The sequence below is a fragment of the Pagrus pagrus genome, assembly GCF_965226575.1.
Source record: "Pagrus pagrus genome assembly, chromosome: 2".
NCBI classification, from domain to species: domain Eukaryota; kingdom Metazoa; phylum Chordata; class Actinopteri; order Spariformes; family Sparidae; genus Pagrus; species Pagrus pagrus.
Window position 1 is genome coordinate 6,022,906 of NC_140186.1, and position 19,248 is coordinate 6,042,153.

General features: G+C 43.0%; 1 protein-coding gene across 1 annotated transcript; it reads right to left on the bottom strand.

Annotated features, from left to right (window-relative positions):
• Positions 1-2,397: 2,397 nt before the first annotated feature.
• On the bottom strand, positions 2,398-17,092 carry LOC311272837 (uncharacterized protein). The gene is made up of 4 exons (XM_084379536.1): positions 16,943-17,092; positions 11,479-12,589; positions 6,119-6,215; positions 2,398-3,903 (listed from the first exon to the last, which is right to left on the bottom strand). The coding sequence occupies exons 1-4, from the start codon at positions 16,978-16,980 to the stop codon at positions 2,894-2,896; spliced, it is 2,256 nt and encodes a 751-aa protein (XP_084235662.1). The 5' UTR covers positions 16,981-17,092; the 3' UTR covers positions 2,398-2,893.
• Between the last annotated feature and the right edge of the window lie 2,156 nt (positions 17,093-19,248).

Below are 19,248 nucleotides of genomic sequence, written 5' to 3' on the forward strand. Positions count from 1 at the left end.
AGTTCACAAAATATTTTTGGAGCTTCACAGCGAAACGGTTTTGCAGCATTCTTCCAAACAACTGACGTAGATGGGGATTTTTTTAAAAATGTAAATAAAACTAAAACAAAAAATGGCTCCATACTGCTCGTCCGGTATAATCCAAGTCTCTGGAAGTCCCACGTTTATTTGTAAATACATTATTTCTACACTTTTAAAAGCCAAAATCTTCACTGTAGCCGCTATGCTAAAAGCATTAGCGTGCTCCCCCTACTGTTCTTTAATATTTTTTTAAAAAGTCCCTATCTAAAGGAAACTTCAGCCGACTTTCCATCTGCACGACGGTGAGAAGACGACAATTGAATTTTACCTTTAAGAGTAAATTAATCTATATTAGTTCTGTGCTATACTGTGCCACTGTCAGTTATCTTCTATCATAAAACCAGTTGTTGTTTTCTGTCCGTCTTCAGAAATCTGTCTGTCTTCGTACGTTGAGCTGGTTCCTATTAACTTGTGTCAGACCTGTAATTCAGACGCTCCATCCTCCTGGACCAGACCGGTGAGAAAAGCCTTTGTTTTAAGATAAGGAAAGGAACATAAATCATATCCCCCATCTGACCTTCCACACACACACATACATGCACAGGTATTATATACACTAAATAATACAGGAATCCATCACATCAATCCTGTCTGAGAACATCAAAGGAAGAGAAGAAGATGAGCAATTTCCTCTGCGGTCGTGGCTGCGTGTCTACAAATTGGAGCGTCTGTGTAATCTCTGTGAGGGTTTTGTGTTTATACCTGAAACAGCGAGACAATAAATTGGTCTGGTAATGCAGAGGCAGCTGACGCACGGTCAAACAAACTGTCTGGTGGGCACAGACAGGAAGTAGAGAAAGAGATATATATATATTTATATATATATGTGTGTGTGTGTGTGTGTGTGTGTGTGTGCAAAGAGGAAGAAAAACAAACGTGTAATCCTGCGCTGACCTGCTGCCTCTGCTGCTAATTTGTCTACCTTTGAATTTGTATTAAAATAATTGATATTAAATGAATAAATGCAGTCAGACAAAAGACAAACAACTGTATAAAAGCTTATTAATTTCTTATTTTTTTCTAAATCAATAAATCATTCATCACTTTTGAACCGTAGGTGCATTTATTTTTTGAATGCTGCTGTCTGAAGGTCACAGAGCCTGTTTTCTGATGAAAAGGGGTTTTTACTGATTTTGTTGTCTCAGGAGAACATGTGGCCACTTCATACGATTCATAAGAACAAGCCATGACGTACACACTCTGGTCTGGTGGGTGAGTTTGGGAGTTTCAAAGCAAACTTCATGAACTTGTTATGAACGTCTGCCATATCTGCATTACGGCTACAGTAAGGGAGGTGTCACAACAGCATTGTGCACTTGCTAGGAGTGGCGTGGAGTGTTTAGGTTGTTTTTATATTGTTATTAAAAGATACATTAACTCAGTATCACCAGAAAATAATCTTTGTTATCTCGAGATAATGTCATTAAAAAGGAAATTCTGTGCTTTCATCCATGCGGGCCACCCAGCACCCATAAGCTGAGTATCACTACTGTATGACATCATTAACAGGAAGTGTACAATTACACTTCTTGCACAGTGGGACAGCGCCGGCGGTGATTTACGCCGTTGTGCCAACCACCGAGGAGGATCTTTGATGTGAGATGGCAGCACGACAATAAATAATGTGTGCATCCAGTGTTTGGCCTTTCAGCATCTGTGTGATTTATGCGGGTCGCAGTCAGCGGGGAAGAAGGAGAGCAGGGCCTTTGACCGGCCCGGGATCCTCCCTTATCTGACAGAGGGAGAACAGATCAGAGACAGCTGGAGATGAATGAGGACACATGGGGGAGAGGCTAACGCTGCTCATGCCAGAGAGGAAGAGACGTGGAGCCAAGGTGAGGTCACTGCCCTCTTTTCTTCTCAACGCTAAGACTCAAAGGTGAGGAGACGATGACCTAACCTACGTCTGCTCACGTCACATTTCAAGTCTGTCATGCCATCTTCTTATCAGTTTTTTTTATATATATTGACGGCATCGCCACGTGTTTGCCTGTGTAGGAACACTGAAACAGGTGTCAAAATAAATAACGACAAGATAAGAACAACAAAAGACTTTAATCATGTAATGAGTCTGTGTTCTGCCCGGAGGTGTTTTGCTGCTGCAGCCTGCATCATGTTGTTCTTCGTATCTTTTTGTCTCCACAGCACAACATTCCCGTTCACAAAGCAGAACCCTGCACATACAGCAAGGGTAGGATATCTGTGCCAGTATGAATTTACACATTATTCATACAGAAAGTAGATCCTAAACATTAAAACACGTTTACAGTGATTGACATGTCACTGAGGGCAACTTTCCCTGAGAAATCATGAGAGTTTTATCCAGTAGATCGTACCAGATGTTAGCCCGCCCTCTGCTGGAAGGAGGGGAAACTACAACCGCACAGAGGAGCAGAAACTTAACCCCAGTCTGTCATCTAATCTAGTCTTATGACATTATATCACAATCAGAGACGTTTGAGGTTTGCACATTGTCTTATATCTTCAACTCTTTACGGGCATGAGTGGTAACAGGACACTTGGTGTGTTGCATGGTTCGAGAGTATGTTTTTACATAGCCTATTCAGTCCTCAAGACACAGCTTACTAATCCATAGACACTATGACCTAATTCATAAGGATTTTAAAAATATGTATAAAAAATGTTTATAATGTGATGAGGTAGAGAATCAGTCTGCTGTTTTTAAGGATCCATCATATATTACCGTCTCTATGAGGGCTGATACAGCTCAGGAAGGCCTACAAGCCATTTTTTTACACCTGTAAAATGTACTTACTGTACATGATCCATCTTAATTTATCTTAAATGTAGTCTAATGAATATGATCCATTCTGCATTTAATTCCTGGCTCTTTGCTCCTCTGCCAGTAACTCGTCATCTGTGAAATGCTCGTCGTCATCACGCCGATCACCTTTGAAAGCCTGCAGTCGCTCAGAGGATGCTTGGGGTCGACAATAAACATGTTTTTTTCCAGAGGGTCGGTGGGGGAAATGCCCAGGCGTTTCAGGCACATCCCCAGGTAGACGTCTTCAATGTACAGCGGTTTAATCTGAGGAGAGACTCCCAGGATCTTCCCAGGCAGGTCCAAGGACATGATGTAACACATGCCCAGAGGATATGGAGGGTACTCTGGCTCGGCGATCACATCTGTCGGCATGTAGAACTTGTCGAAAGGGTTTCTTAAAACCGGGCTGTGCCACCACACCAGACCCGTCATGTAGTTTTGTTTGGCTGTGCTGGGATCAAGCAGCAGTTTAACCAAATTCTTGACATGGAGTAACACGTCTGAGTCAATCTTCATGACGTAGGAAGCCTCGACACAGTGCGCATCTACCCACTCCAGCATCATCATAGTCTTGATGGTCAGATTGCGGTAGCTGTCCTGGAAGTCGCTCTGGATCAGGTCGTGGTGCTGCAGGTTCTCCTGTTTGAGCTTCTCCTGCTGCTGCTCTGCAGCAGCTCCTCCAGGCAGGCCCAGTATGAAGAGAGTCTCCACCTTCTGATCCAGAACCAGTTTCTCACTACCCCACGTCTTTCGGATGGCGTCCCGAGCTGCAACATTATTGGGCGCAACTGGAACCATCAGGAGCAGGAAAGGAGTCGTGTCCTTGCACGTCGGCGTGTCATCCATGATAAATTTGTAGTTTCGTGGATAGGCCACGTGATACGGCCCAGGATCCCCCCACTGTGGTTCTACTGCTGCTGCTGCTGCTGGTGTCCTGTGACCTGCAGCCAGGTAGTAATATACAAGGAATATTGTCATTTGTCCCAGGATGTAGATGAAGATGTATTTTAAGCGTCTCCTCCAGTTCGCCATTAACACTACAAAGAAAAGAGACTTGCATTATCACGTGATGGCAGCACTTTGCTCGGCACATATAATTCAGCAACAAACAATTCAATAGAGAAAAGAAACATGATTGCAAGCAGAAAAGAAAATGGTCTTCAATATCAGTGTAAGATTCAGTGGGGCTGGGCAATATGGTGTCGTTATATTTTTAAGGCTATGTTGCGATACACAATATGTATCTCAGTATTTTTAATTCCCCTCAGAAGCACTTTGTAAATCCTCGGACCAGGTTACAAATAAAATATCAAAATATTTTTGACCAAACATCTTGACATTCAGACAAAATCGTAGGGATGAGGGACGATGTCCAAAACCTGAAACAATATATAGTTTCATAGCACGATATGTTTTTATGCTAGTGCCGCTGCAGCATCTTAGTTTAGTTATCAATACCAATGATATCCTTTTCAGTACTCTGCTCTGAGAAATAAAACTATTTCTTCCTGTGTTACAAAACAAGCTAAAATTCTCAAATGCTCCGTTGTCTAAACAAAACAAATCTGCTGTACAAGAGCTTTGAGATGTTAAGCTTCAGTGCCGACACATTTCAGCTGACACCGACAAATTATTGATTCCTATCCTGCACATGTAAACCTGAAAGAGCCAAACTGGGTGACATGATGCAAATGCCAAGCTCCCTTTGGGCCATTTAAACAAAATCCAATGAAAACATTGCTTTGAAAAGGTCATTACTGGAGCAGGTACACAAGTGAAATGAGTCTTCAACAATCTGTCTTCCTTGAGTCAATGTCGCTGATGTGACTTGTGTGTGTCGGGTCTGAGCCAATCACAGTTTCTGCTCAGACACAGAGAGAGACGCAGGCTTCACACTCAACACAATGCAACACCACTGACTCAAGGGGTTGCTACTGTAAGCGATCGCTTGCCTCATTCACATCAGCTTCCAACAGATCAGTCGACATCACGCCAAACTGGAAAACTACCCACCTAACCAAATATCAACTGGTCTGAGAACAAGAGAGGGGCCTCAGTCCGGAGGGCTGCCACTCCGCTAACTTTGAGGAAGTGGTAGCTCTGCTCTGTTTCTGACAACCGTTGCTTTAACTTTCACTTTGTAATTTCATACTCACTGTGTACCTTCCACTCCGCGCACAAGGAGTGACCCGCCAGAGCAAAACATCAACCAGACGTGTAAGTGACAAGAGTCCAAACTACACGTCGCCAGTGCTCCACCAGTGCTCCACCAGTCCTCTACTTCACCGTGAAAGGGGAAGTGAAGTGCTCACATCCTGTTTACGTTAGACAGAAATCAAGCTCCGCTCGTCTAATCTACTGAGTGATGACAGCATGCGGGCAGAGACGCGGGAGTTAAACAAAGCACAAGTCAGTGTTAGCACAGCTTTCTTTAGATAAAATACAAGATATAGAGACAGATAATAAAACTCTCAATGTAATTTCCATGTACCATTTGTAATATCTTAAGCATTTTAACTCTTGACCCTCTGATGTTGTCTGAACTATGTTCGTGATAAATAATAAGTTCATCTTGTCTGATCTCCTTATCTCTCCTCCTCTGGCAAAGTTGGTGTGCCAGCAGCCAATAAACACAGAGAAGAAGAACAACAACTTATTAAGTGAGCTTTCATGTGATGCATAAAACATTTGCATTATTGCATTACACATTTTGACATTCATAAGGGTTCACTCTGCCGTGGCCACCCCACACTAGCTCTGTGTGCCACCCCATTCAAAATCTCCTGTCTACGCCACTGCTCATGAACAAAGCCTCTCACTTGTGCTGACTCGCCCCCGACAGTGTTTTCATACGACTTCTGAACTGGCATGCCACTTTTTACTATTAGATTTTCTTTTATGATTTCATATCACATGTACATTGTCAATTTGATCGTTTTTTTCACAAAGTAGTTTGAATTGGGCTCCTTTTTCTAAGCGGCTTTAATTACCGGTACACTGCAAAAGTTTGGGAAAAGAAATTCAAACACAGAAAGGTGACATTTCTATTATTAAAGGGGCAGTATGTACGATTTTAACGTGGGGAGTTTAACAATTGGCTAAAATGATGTTTTGATGTGATGACATCTGTGGATTGTGCTGCAGAAGTTAGCATGCTAACCGGCTAGCCCGAGGACGTTGCACATTACATCTGGACACAGTGTTGGACACAAACGCGCGTAAAGTTACGTCCGTCTCGTTGCCGCTTCTTACCTTTTACTGATCCGTGGCTCTGGTGCACTGACGTCTTCTCTCCTGTAGTCAGACCCTCCTGGAGACCAGTGGCCGTGTTATCGCAGGTCAGTTGATCCTGTGTGGAGAGAGCTGGCGGCCGGTGCAGCGCTCACCTTTACCTGCTGTGGCACCGCCCACCACGAGCTCCTCACTCCCCTGTTGAGTGCCACTGTAACCTGAAACCTCCTGGTCGGAAAGTCACTGAACATCCAGATCCTGACAGATAATTTAAATATTTAGTCCATACACAGATTTTTCTTATGTGCTAAATAATTTATTTAATAAAATTAAATTATTATTTTTTTTAAAAAGGCCAAACATTCATGTTCCAGCTCTGTTACAGTGAGAAATATCAAAATCTTCCATCCATCTGCCTTTACAGTAGGAAACATGTCTCGTGTATTGTGATATAAAAGCACTTCAGTGGTTGTGGAGGGGGATGGACTGTGCAATAACTATTGTTGTTTACAGGGTTTTAGTCTTCTAACGCATTAGAAGACATAATATTAGACATACACATAATATTCAATAGTTACGGGTGGCTTCATCTCTCCTTCAAAAAGGTCTGAGGGGTTGTTTGTAGGTGTGTGTGAAGCGAGTACCCTTGTATTATAAATAATATAGCAATATACATACATTCACATATTCATAGTAATTTACAGCAACAAAAGCACTCCACTTATATCTTTGTTTTAATAGAAAATAAAAAAGTAACTCACTTTGGGACAGTGTAATGGGCCTTTTCCACCACTAGATGTCACACTGTGCTCAATGTTGACCAATCACTGGCTCAGCCGTCCAAGTCAAATGAAGTTGATAACTTTGTTAAAGGCATAAAGACATGATTCATACATGAACTCACTTAAATTAGAGCTATGATTAGCACCATTAGACACCATTAGAGTCAGATTATGTGTGGACCGGTCATAAAAAGAAAGCACACACCTGTAATGTGAATCTTATCAGCTCCGTAGCTGTTGAAACGGTTTGCAATGCAAAACCTAATTCATAACACCTTAACAGATGAGACCGGGGATTCTTGAAAACACAAACACAATGTTTGCGTCCATATCTCACTCAGCTGTCTGCAAACATCATGCAAAGACGACGTTATCAGAGGCCAGGGATGCCGTTCATGCATCACTAGACTAGACTGTGAAAGCAAAGGTGTGTCCTGTCGTGTCCTTGAATGTCACACGCATGGACACCTGGTGGAAAAAATACACCTGATGACAAAGCAACAGTGATAAAATAAATAGATAGTTCAATAGATCCGGGGAACACTGTTTAATGCTCCTTTTTTATGCCCACACACGTGCACGCACTACGCTGCAGCAGGTTGTGGCGGAAATGTATTTGACATAAAGGAAAGTTTAACTTGTGTCTTAAAGTTGACATTCTTCATGTTGGGAGGCTTTGAGTGTGCAGACTTTCAGATAAAACGGAGGCCTTGAGGATGTTCCAGACTCCCCTTGATAATAGTGAATAAAAGACGGTTTTCTCTCCTCGCTGGAGGCCTGATTATACAAGAGTCTGTAAACAACTGAGGCTCGACGAGTTCTCCTTGTATTTCATTAAAATGAAGACTGGCCACGTCATAGATCTACTGTACAAGCGTGACAAAAACGTAAAAACAAATACACCTTCTTGAATATGTCACCCATATTTACAAGCTTGCAAACTTGTTACATATTCACCAACTGAAGAACTTAAAAAAGTGCCGGTTTATAATGTTTACAATGTCATAAAGTATGCTGCCATTTTCAAAGGTTGTGGCTTTCCCCTCTATTTACCCAGTAGAGAGCTCACAAAGTATATTTCATTTCCAGGATGAACTGTATCCTGCACTGGATCTCACATTTACCACTGAAAGGATCAGTGCTATAAAGTACCCAAAAGTCGTACTAGAGTAAATAAGATACCCTGTTAAATTATTGCTTTGGTAAAGTGAGAGTCGCCCACATAGTCTCAGAGTATATGATATTAAATACACCTAAGTATCAAAAATAGTAAAATTCAGCTGATTAGCCACCTGGAGAAATATCGGATCCAAAATTCAGCATTTGTTGAGCATTTGTGTTTGTTTGTTTGTTTGTTTTTACATTTAATTGCCAGTAAAATAATCTAAAACTGCCCTGCTTTGGCTCTGATGCAGCATGCAACCTGCAAACTAATAGCAACTTAAGTTTTCAAATAAATGGAGTGAGTATAAAATACAATATCTGTCTCCAAATCGTAGCAGGTTTGAAGCATAAAGTAGCAGAAAGGGGGAAATAATCAAGTAAAGGCACTTTTCTTTACTTGATTATTTCTCTTCTCTGCTCAGCTCATAATTACTTAAGTAAAGTATTTGGGTAAATGTACTTAGTTATGTTCTATCACTGAAAAAAAACAAAAACACTTGTAGCTTGTAATTCCTAAAATAATGTCAGTATTGTGTCATAAATGCAGCATAAACAGTTAAAAAAGGAGCTAAATGACAAAACATTATCGGACTCTCTTTGGTTTGGTTGTATGACATTTACAATTTGAGGGAAATATCACTTCATTGTCACATCTGCTATTATTATTATTATTATTATTATCACATGTTCCTGACACTGTGATCTGCACACACTGTTGCTTTAGATAAAACAGTGTGTCACAAACTGTCTCTGTTCAGATATCATGGCCGCAAGCGCTCAATCTCATTGTTGCTCAAAGACAAGTTGGACCGGTAGTCCTCAGCCCCCTGGCACTAAATAATCTGACTAAATCATCAGCGATGCTTCTGAAAAGTTCTTTAACATTTGAAATGAACCCACTGGGCTTTTGGGAGTGTAAGTTTAGCCTCGCGCCAAACAGTGACTCGCCGTTCACATAAACGTCCTCACGAGGTTTTGTGGCCATGTGTCTGAAAGGGTCCAAAGTCTGTGATGATTCTTTTGTTCTGCTGCAGGTCCGGTCTGAGTATTGCACCAGTGACGAAGGAAGGTTAAAGTAAACTTCCTCATGCCTCTGTGTTCTGTGTACTCTTTCTGAATGAGCCATTGCAAGACGCAGCTCTTCCTTTGAATTCCTTATAATTACTCAACCCCCGACTGACAAAAGTACTTAGACGATAAATATCAGGCTGAACTTCTCCAGTGTGAGTGTGTAGATTTAAAGGATGATAAGAGACACCAACAATTACGGGTAATCACAGAGACCAAAACAGATCTCTGTGGAGGAAAAACGTTCTTCCTGAGCTTATTCTGTTGTTAGTTGTAAGTTATTTTCCTTTCTGTTTGGTCGGGGCTTGTAGTGGTTACATCCAAGCACTATTTCTTCCTCCAGTTGCATTTTTCTGAGAGGAAGTAATAAAGTACTTCCTCTTCTTCCTATCACGCAGCCAATAATATTTGGTGCATGGCCACGACCAATAAATATCAACAAGCACTATCCCTGCAAAGATCATGAACCCTCCCGTCAGTGCTGTCGTATTGTGACTGTTAATATTTTGCCCCCTCCGACGTTTGCATGCCAATATTCCAGTTTTTCCAGTTTAGGTTTTGATCGTATTGGTGTTTGCAGCACTGTACACAGTCTACAACACCTACAGCACTCGTTTCTCTACCAACAGAAAATGCTCAGAAAACTGGATAAGGTGCCACAAATCCCTTTCGAGCAAGTTCAACACACCTAGGATATGTTTCCATTGTTCGGCTTCATTAACTAGCAACCAAAATCACGCAAAGTGGTCACACCAAGATGGTTATCGACTAGATAAGTCAACCGAGGTTTTCCATATCTAGCCACGAGCGCGTTCACATTAAAGAGGATGTGTTCGCGGAGCATGTGACCAGTCGCAAAGTGTGCTGACAGCAGAGTGGAAGAGAGCAAACTGTGCTGAAAAGAAGATGTTAAAGTGCAAAAAAACACAGTATCTGGCAGCCTGACAATGCTTTAGTGTTTCAATCCGCCTCTGTTGTAAAATGATCGGTATAATAAAAAAAAAGCACAATGACACGGCTTTGATATTGCCTTTGACACAGCCAACAGGAAAAAGGGAAATGACAGGCGTGGGCACACAGTAGAACACCTCATCTGACCTCACGGCCTCGCGTGCTGAGCTTCGATCCCTCGATCTCCTACGAATGATAAAACCACTTTCCAGAGACTCGACTGGACAGAAGCCGGGGCTTTTTCTATGTGTCGATCTGTTGTCTTGAACGCAACCTGCTTCCTGGCACAGGCCTCTGGTTTCTGAAGCAGGATATGGTGTTTTAACATGTAAGAGGGATACTGGGAAAACATGGACATAACAAGGATATGAATTATTTGACTCCCTGATATCGTAACAGTCCAGTATTAGTCAGGCTCTAACTTCGAGGGTTCCAGGACTTCACTTTGGGAACCTCATGGATAGAAAACTCTGCTGTTCATGGCCAAAATAATGACAGGAACGTCAGTAAGTGGATGTACGTGCGACTTGTTGTGTACGTACGTAAAGGATGTTACTGATCTCATGTACCTTACATAGTCATTTTAACCCAAAGTATGATCTTTTCCTCACCCTAACCAAACCGCAAAGGCTTGACCTTAAAGCTGCTCTGAGCATTGTCAGTGTTTTAACTAACTTCCTGTCCGTTTTGCAGTCAGCGTTCCCCTCCCCCCCCGCTCCACGTCACCGCATGAACTTGCAGCATTAATCAGCAGACACAGCAGCAAACAGGCGGATCCTGCTCTCTGAGAGCTATAATACAGCTATTTAACACTTATTTTGATAAATAATTGAGACATGTTGCTCAAAATCATCAGAGGGGTGTTCAATAGTTTGGCCTCTTTAATAGTAAAACATGTTGATATGATGATACATTACATTCATCTTTAAAACAGACAGTAAAGTAAGAACTGTTTAAGAACCCATATGGCTTATTTCCTATCAACCCTGCATTTGTTGTCATTAGATTCAAGTGCCCTTCCTGCCCTGAATATGACTCACTGTTACCTTCACGCAGCATCCTGCAGTTACATTTACAAAAATGTGTGCCCATGCATCCCAGTGCTCGAGACATTAACGTCTGCCTTTGTAAACTTACATGCACAACCAAGAAACAAACAATAAATAACCTGCTCGTCAAAGCATTTTCTCTACAGCTCCATCAGTGGTCAAAAGCCTCCCGGGGTACCTTTAATGACAGGCATTAACATTTCCACTTTTTTTTGGCAACACAAGGAGTTTTAAATACACACAAATAAACCTCACCAAAATCCCCATTCTCATTTCTAAAATGAGGATGATATGGGAATTATATACCCAAACAAATAAAATAAGTTACCCTCCCCAAGTCCTTTCTCAGAACATCTGCTGATTAAACTGCTGTGGTGTCCTCACAAGGAGCTCCAGGCTTCTTCAAGTCTGTCCAGTAATTCACCAACTCTTCTGAAGACCCAAGAATGTAGGTGATGATCTGGGAGTATTCACAGCGATCATATTTCCAGTTATAGGCCTTGAACTGGGTGGGATTTGGCGGTTGTGTGGGATCAAGTCCGAGCTTTTTCATGCACATCCCAATGTAAGCGTCCTCAATGTTGAAGGGTTTGATTGTTTTTGAGATCTCCACATAACGCGCTGGAAGGTCATTGGAGAAGACATATCCCATGCCCAGACAGTAGGTCGGGTAAGTGGGGTCTGGGAACATCTCCTCAGGGACGTACCACTTGGAGTCCTTCGAACGCACGACCGGCCTGTCCCACATTAGCATCCCCGTCAGGTATTTCTCCTTGGGGATGTCCGGCTTCTGTAGCATGATCACCAGGTTGTCGATGTTCAGGAACATGTCCGAGTCAATCTTCATGGCGTATGCTGCCGTAGGGCAGCGCGTGGCCAGCCAGTCCATGATCACCATGGTTTTGATGGTCAGATTGATGTAAGTGTCCATGAAGTCACTCTGGATCAGGTCATGGTGCTGCAGATTCTCCTGTTTGAGCTCCTCCTGCACCTGCTCAACACCATCACCTCCAGGGAGGCCCAGCATGAACAGAGTAATCACCGTCTCGCCCTGAACCAGGCTGCTGTTGGCCCACGTCTGCCGGATGGCGTTACGAGCTGCCAAGTTATGAGGTGCCACTGGAACCATCAGGACCAGGAAAGGGGTCCAGATCTTGCACACTTTTGTGTTATCCATAATAAATTGGTAGTTGGGTGCATAGGCTTGGTGGTATTGAGTCCGTAGAGGTGGTCCAGTAGGACTTTCTGTGAGATTAAGGATATCCTTTAGTTTATCTTTGTGTTTTGGATGGACACGATAAGCAGGTTTTGGATGAACCTCATTGGTCACCCGAGCCTCATAGACTTGAGACCATGATGGAGAGCGGTCGAACAGCGCGTAACACAAGACAAGCACCAGACAGAGCAGGAGCAGGATCTGGAACCAGGACTGAAACAAAGACTTCTTCTGACGACACAACAGGCTCTCGACGAGTTGTCTACAAGGACAAGAAAGGTAAAGTTAAAACTGGTGAAAACACATTGGGGGATGTAAACAGGAAGTATGATGTTGCATGAAAACTCATATTAATATATATATCATATCATATTGGTGCAGATAATATATAATAACATTTGTCAGATGGAAATGGAAAGGGTTCATTTACCCAAATTGCATGATAAGCAACATTGAGATTATAATGCATTTTTTTTGGTTTTATCTGCTGAATTTTTGAGATTTGTGTCCCAAATGTTTTTTGTTGTGGCGCATAATTGAAAAAAAGGATGTATTTAAATACTGGATCATCCACAGAACACACCCAGTAGAAGCCATGCCATCCAATCAGATGACCAGGTTTCGAGCAGGACAAACTTAGCATCGCAGTTAACTCTCAGAGACGGACAACATCCGAGAGAAACTAAAGAAGAACATCTGTGAAGTTACAGAAGTAAGAAAATAAAGCTTACGTGAAGGATTGAGAGTCGAGTGTTTAAAAGTAAGGCATCTAAAAGCCCACTGATGTGAGTTAAAATAGCTTATGATGCTCATATTAACATGACAATATGAAACTGCACTTGTGATAGAAATCCTGTTTACGCTCTTTAAGCAAATATCTAACACCGAAACTCAACAAAGGCTAATTACTAAATAGGAACCGCTGGGTACAGGTCCAGGGTGCCAGAGCCAGAGCCTCTGTTTGAAGCATTACTGAGAGAGCTCAGCAATGTCCTAATCTCATTGTTTTGATCCTTTGATATTGAGTTTATATCGCTAGCGACGAGCTAATCCTTCAACATTCGGTTTAGTGGTTGAGTCAGACATAAATCATATGAATGTGAGATAAGTATAAAGGTTAATTATTCAAGTAGGCATGCATATAATAATGGGAAATGTATAGTAAGGGCCGTTTATCTGCAATAATTTAATTATAGCCAATAAAAAGAGCCGATGACATAAAGCTTAAATGCTTTCATTGACTTAAAAAGCGCGGCAGCATCTACACACTGATGAAGAAGGTGTTGGTATGAACCTTTAAAGTCGGTTTGTGACCTGTCAGTAGACACAGGGATAAAGAAAATAAGACGAGTGCAGCTGTGCCGATGCACCTGGTTAGGGCCACTCGTTGCAGACCAGACAGTCAACCGTCGTTGCTCTTGTGGATGTTTTTTTTTACAGTTTCAGAGGAAAAAGGTGAAACTATCTGTTCTCAGCATCAGCCATGAGAGGCAGTGCTTATCTGTGCTCTCAATGATATGCCACCAACACCAGCAGCTCGTGAGACATTGTGTTTCTATTGCAAACGGAGGAAGGGCCGTGGTTGTGGTAAACACAGTGTGGTGGAGCTGAACGAGGGCTGTAATTGTTTTGCTTTCAGCAGACAGGAAACATTTCTCTCCAAAGTTTAACCAAACAAGGTCAGAATTATGAGGAGTTTTCAGTTTCAATTGTCATGTACGAAATCTGAAAAGCTTAAAAGACTATTGCTTTACTCACATTTTTCAGTTGTTGCTTCATAGCAAGTGTTTAAATGTAGTTTCGACTAACTAAATGCAATTTACCGTGAGAACCAGCCACAGCAGTGTCGTCTGGTAATGATTTCTGTGTGTGTGTGTGTGTGTGTGTGTCATTGTGACGGAGCAGCTCTGCCTCTGACTGACTGACATTTCCTGTCACCTCGCAGTTATCCCTCTCTCTCCTTAACCTTTTTCAGTGGCACCATTTGCTGTGCGCATCTATTCACACAAACATTAGCAAACATTTGGCTGCGTGGATCATCTTGCCATCACGCATTCATAGATTTGACTAGCAAAACAGAGGTGTAACAACTTCATCATTAAATAAATACACACTGGGGAGAGGCTATCAGTTTAAAGGGGGGCATCTTGGCCTAGTCTTTGATCTTGTACAGTTTTTTTTCACACCTTTTTGTCAATATTTGCACTGTTTGCACTTGAAAGCCGGTTTAATAAATAGACTGCGACAGTCATCATGGCAAAATGTGTTCCTGGAGACACCTGCAGCGACACAAAAGCAGTTTTACAGTCTGTCTGTCAGCACGATTGCGTCAAAACTGTACAAGATACAATCAAGAGACTTTAGAGCTGCCAAGTTGCGATGTTGAATAAAGGCCAAGGACAAAGATGGCGAGGTCCAAGCAAGGGGGCCCAAACTTTGCATTTGTGTCGTTGAGATCAAAATGTTTTAAGATCAGTAAGATCAATAGTTGAATGACTTGGCGCTCCTGGGTCGTCGAGGTTGGTGTGATCCCACAGCAAGATGGCCTCCAAGATGGTTTTAGTTTGCTATAACAGAACGGGTATAGGTGGGCAGGTTGCGGTTTGGGCCAGATGGCACAAATGATGGCTGGCAGGGAGGGATATGAGAATCAAGATCAGATGTGAGATGCTGTGGTTTCTCCCTCAGGCTGCTCCAGTTAAAATTATGTGTGTCTGTGTATTTTGCGTTTGAATGGGGTTAAATGCAGATGATTCACTTCCCCGTGGGGATCAATAAAGTCTAATTGTGTTATAACTATTGCGAGAGCTGAGACAAAGCTCTCAGCTCGTTTCTACACTGTAAGTAAATGGGAGCAAATGACACACATACAGACACCGACCATGCACGTAAATATGTGGTAAATACTGTACATACCAAGACCCCAGGATTAGCGCCAGGCTTTGAAGTGGATTTGACATAGTGGCCAAACCGTGTAATTACAGAGATGCACACTGGGCCTATAAGCTTAGGATGGTATTATCACGATTTGATCAGTTTGGTCCGATAACATGCTGAAAGTATAGAAGAACTGCTTTGTTACATCATTTCGTCCCCACTTAAGTTAGCGGACGGCTAACCAGGAAGTCAGCCGCTCGGCCAGTGGAAGTCTCCCAGTGTGCATTCCTGACCGTGCTGAAGCGTTCAACATCATTTAACAACCAGGAAGTCACACTTTTTGCACAAAACACACATATTGACCCACACAGACACACTCTCATGTCCAATTTTAAGAGTAAAAGCCCAAGATGGTCACCTTATCATAATAGAAAAGATAAAAGCCTAAATGGTCCCCAGAACCTTTCCTTTCAAACTAAAAGCCTCAAAGAGTGACTTTATTTCAGTAGGAGGCTAGGGATGATCCTTGCTTTTCAAAATAAAAGCCTAACACGGTAACTGTATCTCAAGAGGCATTTGGGACAATAATGTAGGAACCACCGGCCGACATTGTGCTTAAGTGGTGCCAACGACTTAACACATGCACGACCAAACTGACCAAAGTGCAGAGGAAAGACAAAAGCAAAGCAAAACATGGGAGGGGACAACGGGGTAAATCCAGACAGAGTGTTTAATGAGTCATCCCCTGTGTCTAGGTAACCTTAAACAGGACGTATGTACTTATATTACTCAACTCATGTTGGACTGAAACACATGGTGAGAGCGGTAACCAAACCAAAGCCAAAAAAAATTCACTTACGACTTAATTACATGTTGATTTAAGTCAGTTTAAGCTACAAAACAAGGTCATAAATACATTTATATTTATTTCTAAGTGTGTATTTGAGCCGCTGAGTGAAACAGTGTTGTCAAAATGGGGGTTTTGGGGTAAAATGTGCCAGGGATGTTGAGTGTGTCACTGTTACAAGGACATGTTAGTGTCGAATCACATTATGTTGATGTACTAATGCACGACACACACACACGACTGTACACGCAAGCACATTTAGACACACAATGATCTCAAAACTGTTTGATTTGCATGTAAGTAAGTTTAACGGTAGCTGTTTACCCCCCGAGAGCTCAATCTACTCCCAGCTTTGTGCCATAGGACTACTTTTTTAAAATTATTGTAACTTTTTTAGTTTCCGTGGGCACACAACAACCTGAGGTATATATAGTAACTATTATTTAAACAAATACACCTTATTTTAGTAAATCAACAAATGCATCATCTTACCCTGTTGTCCCCTACTACTACTACTACTACTACTAATAATAATAATAATAATAATAATAATAATAATAATAATATAGCCTATCTTTGTGTGACTGTACTGTAAAATGGAGCTTGACAGTGGGACAACTTATCACAGGCAGACGGGCGGAGGGTGTTTATCGCTACAAATAAATAAAAGTTTGGTTCATTCATAAAAAAAAAAAAAAAAGATTTTCTTCTCCTCAGGTCTCCAAGTGGAGCCGACGCGCGCCTCTGTGCGCACCTGATGAACAGATCAATCCGCCCTGATGGCTCAACTTGAGAGCCAGTTATCTGTCTGATGTGCTGCTCTACACTAAATGTTTGATTTAGTAAAACAAAACAAAAAAAGGGGGGAGTTAAGTGAATTTGAGCGCTTACCTTTTCGCCCCACTCCCACCTGAGCCGCTCTCCTCCATGACCGCCGCGAGACTCCCTTCCTGCTTCTCGACTTATTCCGCCCCAGCACGCGCACTGACCACACCGCTGCAGATATGCAGACGAGCTTGTTGAGCTCGTGAGCCCACTGACGAACTTTCACATAACACTGACTTCACTAATAAGCTGTGAGACAGTAATGAGAGAGAGGGAGGGGGGGGAGAGAGAGGGGAGGGGAGAGAGAGGAGAGGAGGGGAGAGGGAGAGAGAGGGGAGGGGAGAGGGAGAGACAGAGAGAGAGGAGAGAGAGGGGGAGAGAGAGAGGAGGGGAGAGGGAGAGACAGAGAGAGAGGAGAGAGAGGGGGAGAGAGAGAGAGGGGAGGGGAGAGAGAGGAGAGGAGGGGAGAGGAGGGGAGAGGGAGAGAGAGGGGAGGGGAGAGGGAGAGGGAGAGAGAGGGGGAGAGAGAGAGGAGGGGAGAGGGAGGGGAGGAGAGAGGGAGAGAGAGGGGAGGGGAGAGGGAGAGACAGAGAGAGAGGAGAGAGAGGGGGAGAGAGAGAGGAGAGGGGAGAGAGAGGAGAGGAGGGGAGAGGAGGGGAGAGGGAGAGAGAGGGGAGGGGAGAGGGAGAGGGAGAGAGAGGGGGAGAGAGAGAGGAGGGGAGAGGGAGGGGAGGAGAGGGGGAGAGAGAGAGGAGGGGAGAGACAGAGAGAGAGGAGAGAGAGGAAGAGAGAGAGAGGAGAGAGAGGGGCGAGAGAGGGGAGGGGAGAGGAAGAGAGAGAGAGGGGCGAGAGAGAAAGGGGGGGAGAGAGAGAGGGGAGAGGGAGAGACAGAGAGAGAGAGGAAACTCTCAGGAAACTGAGAGAGAGGTTTTCCTCCAGCAGATAACTGCAGCAGATCCATCGTATCAGGGAAAAACATGTGATGAGCTGTTAAAGTCCGTCTGGGAGAAGATCCACAATTTGTAAAGTTAGCTGCACAATATGAAACACTCTGCCATGAGACTAGAGACACACACGAATGCTGACCACAACCATTGCTGCTATGATATGATATTGTTGTTGTTTTTCATTTCTTTATTTTATGTATTATTATTTACCATCATCATTTAATATGAAGTGTATATATATTTTTCATTATATATAACAACTGCCTAATGACACCCAATCTGTGTATAAGAGAGACAGCACTTCATCAGCACACACACACACATAGGGTGTACAGTATAAATGTATATACTTTTTTATTTATTTATTTTTATTTGTATTTATTTGATTCTGTGAGTTGTATTTATTTTGTTTCATTGATTCTTGATGCTTTGGCAACATAGTTCTTGTAACATTCATGCCAATAAAGCGAATTTGAATTGAATTGAGAGGAGAGAGAGGAGAGGGGAGAGAGAGAGAGACAGAGAGAGAGAGAGAGACAGAGAGAGAGGGGGAGAGAGACAGAGGGGAGGAGAGAGAGAGACAGAGAGAGAGGGGGGGAGAGAGACAGAGGGGAGGAGAGAGGGGAGAGAGAGAGAGAGACAGAGAGAGAGAGAGAGAGAGACAGAGAGAGAGGGGGAGAGAGAGAGAGAGAGAGACAGAGAGAGAGGGGGAGAGAGACAGAGGAGAGGGGAGAGAGGAGAGGGCGGGAGTCTGTCAAAGTTTCACACCTTGTGTCAACTTTGCAGTTTGTCCTGTGTGGGAATGTTTTCACGCACTCACCTGGTTTCACACACACACACACACACACACACACACACACACACACACACACACACCCATAGGGGGACTGTGACGGTGACAAGACTCCTGGTGTGGAGTTTTCCCCAAATTAAAAGCAGCTCATCTCTTCCACCAACACTTAACTGCAATCTGAAAATTTATTGCATGGAGTCGTCATGCGGTTGCTTTCTTGGTGTGTGTGTGAGACAGAGAGGAGGAGGACGAGGAGGAGGAGGAAGGGGCTTCACCGCAGCGAATGAGCAGAAGGGAGGAGGCGCATTCCTGTTGATGTTCAGGCTGGAAACACCACACTGTTATTTTCTTCTATGAGGAGTGATTAGTGCAAAATCGTTGTTTCATAACCATGTGGCCGCCCTCTCAGCTGTGTGAAAGTCACACAATAGGCCCTGATTGTACTGTAGATTAATGCACATGTTATTGCGGCCGGGGTCAGTGTTAATGAATCTGTCATCAAAATATTCGGTGGTTCTCAAAGTGTGGTCCTTGAGGGGTTTCCAGTGGGTTCCCAGCAAAAATGTGACTCATTACTTTCAACCCAGTCACCAGAACGAATGTTGGCCAAGTACGTTTCTGCAAAACCACAG

What these genes read in the sequence shown, in the direction of transcription:
- LOC311272837 (XM_084379536.1), bottom strand. Translation starts at nt 16,980, where the DNA reads ATGGAGGAGAGCGGCTCAGGTGGGAGTGGGGCGAAAAG. An exon ending in CTTGTGAGGACACCACAGCA is followed by an intron (nt 6,216 to 11,478) that starts GTTTAATCAGCA and finishes CTCTCCACACAG; the next exon opens with GATCAACTGACCTGCGATAA. An exon ending in GAGCCACGGATCAGTAAAAG is followed by an intron (nt 3,904 to 6,118) that starts GTAAGAAGCGGC and finishes TTTTCTTTGTAG; the next exon opens with TGTTAATGGCGAACTGGAGG.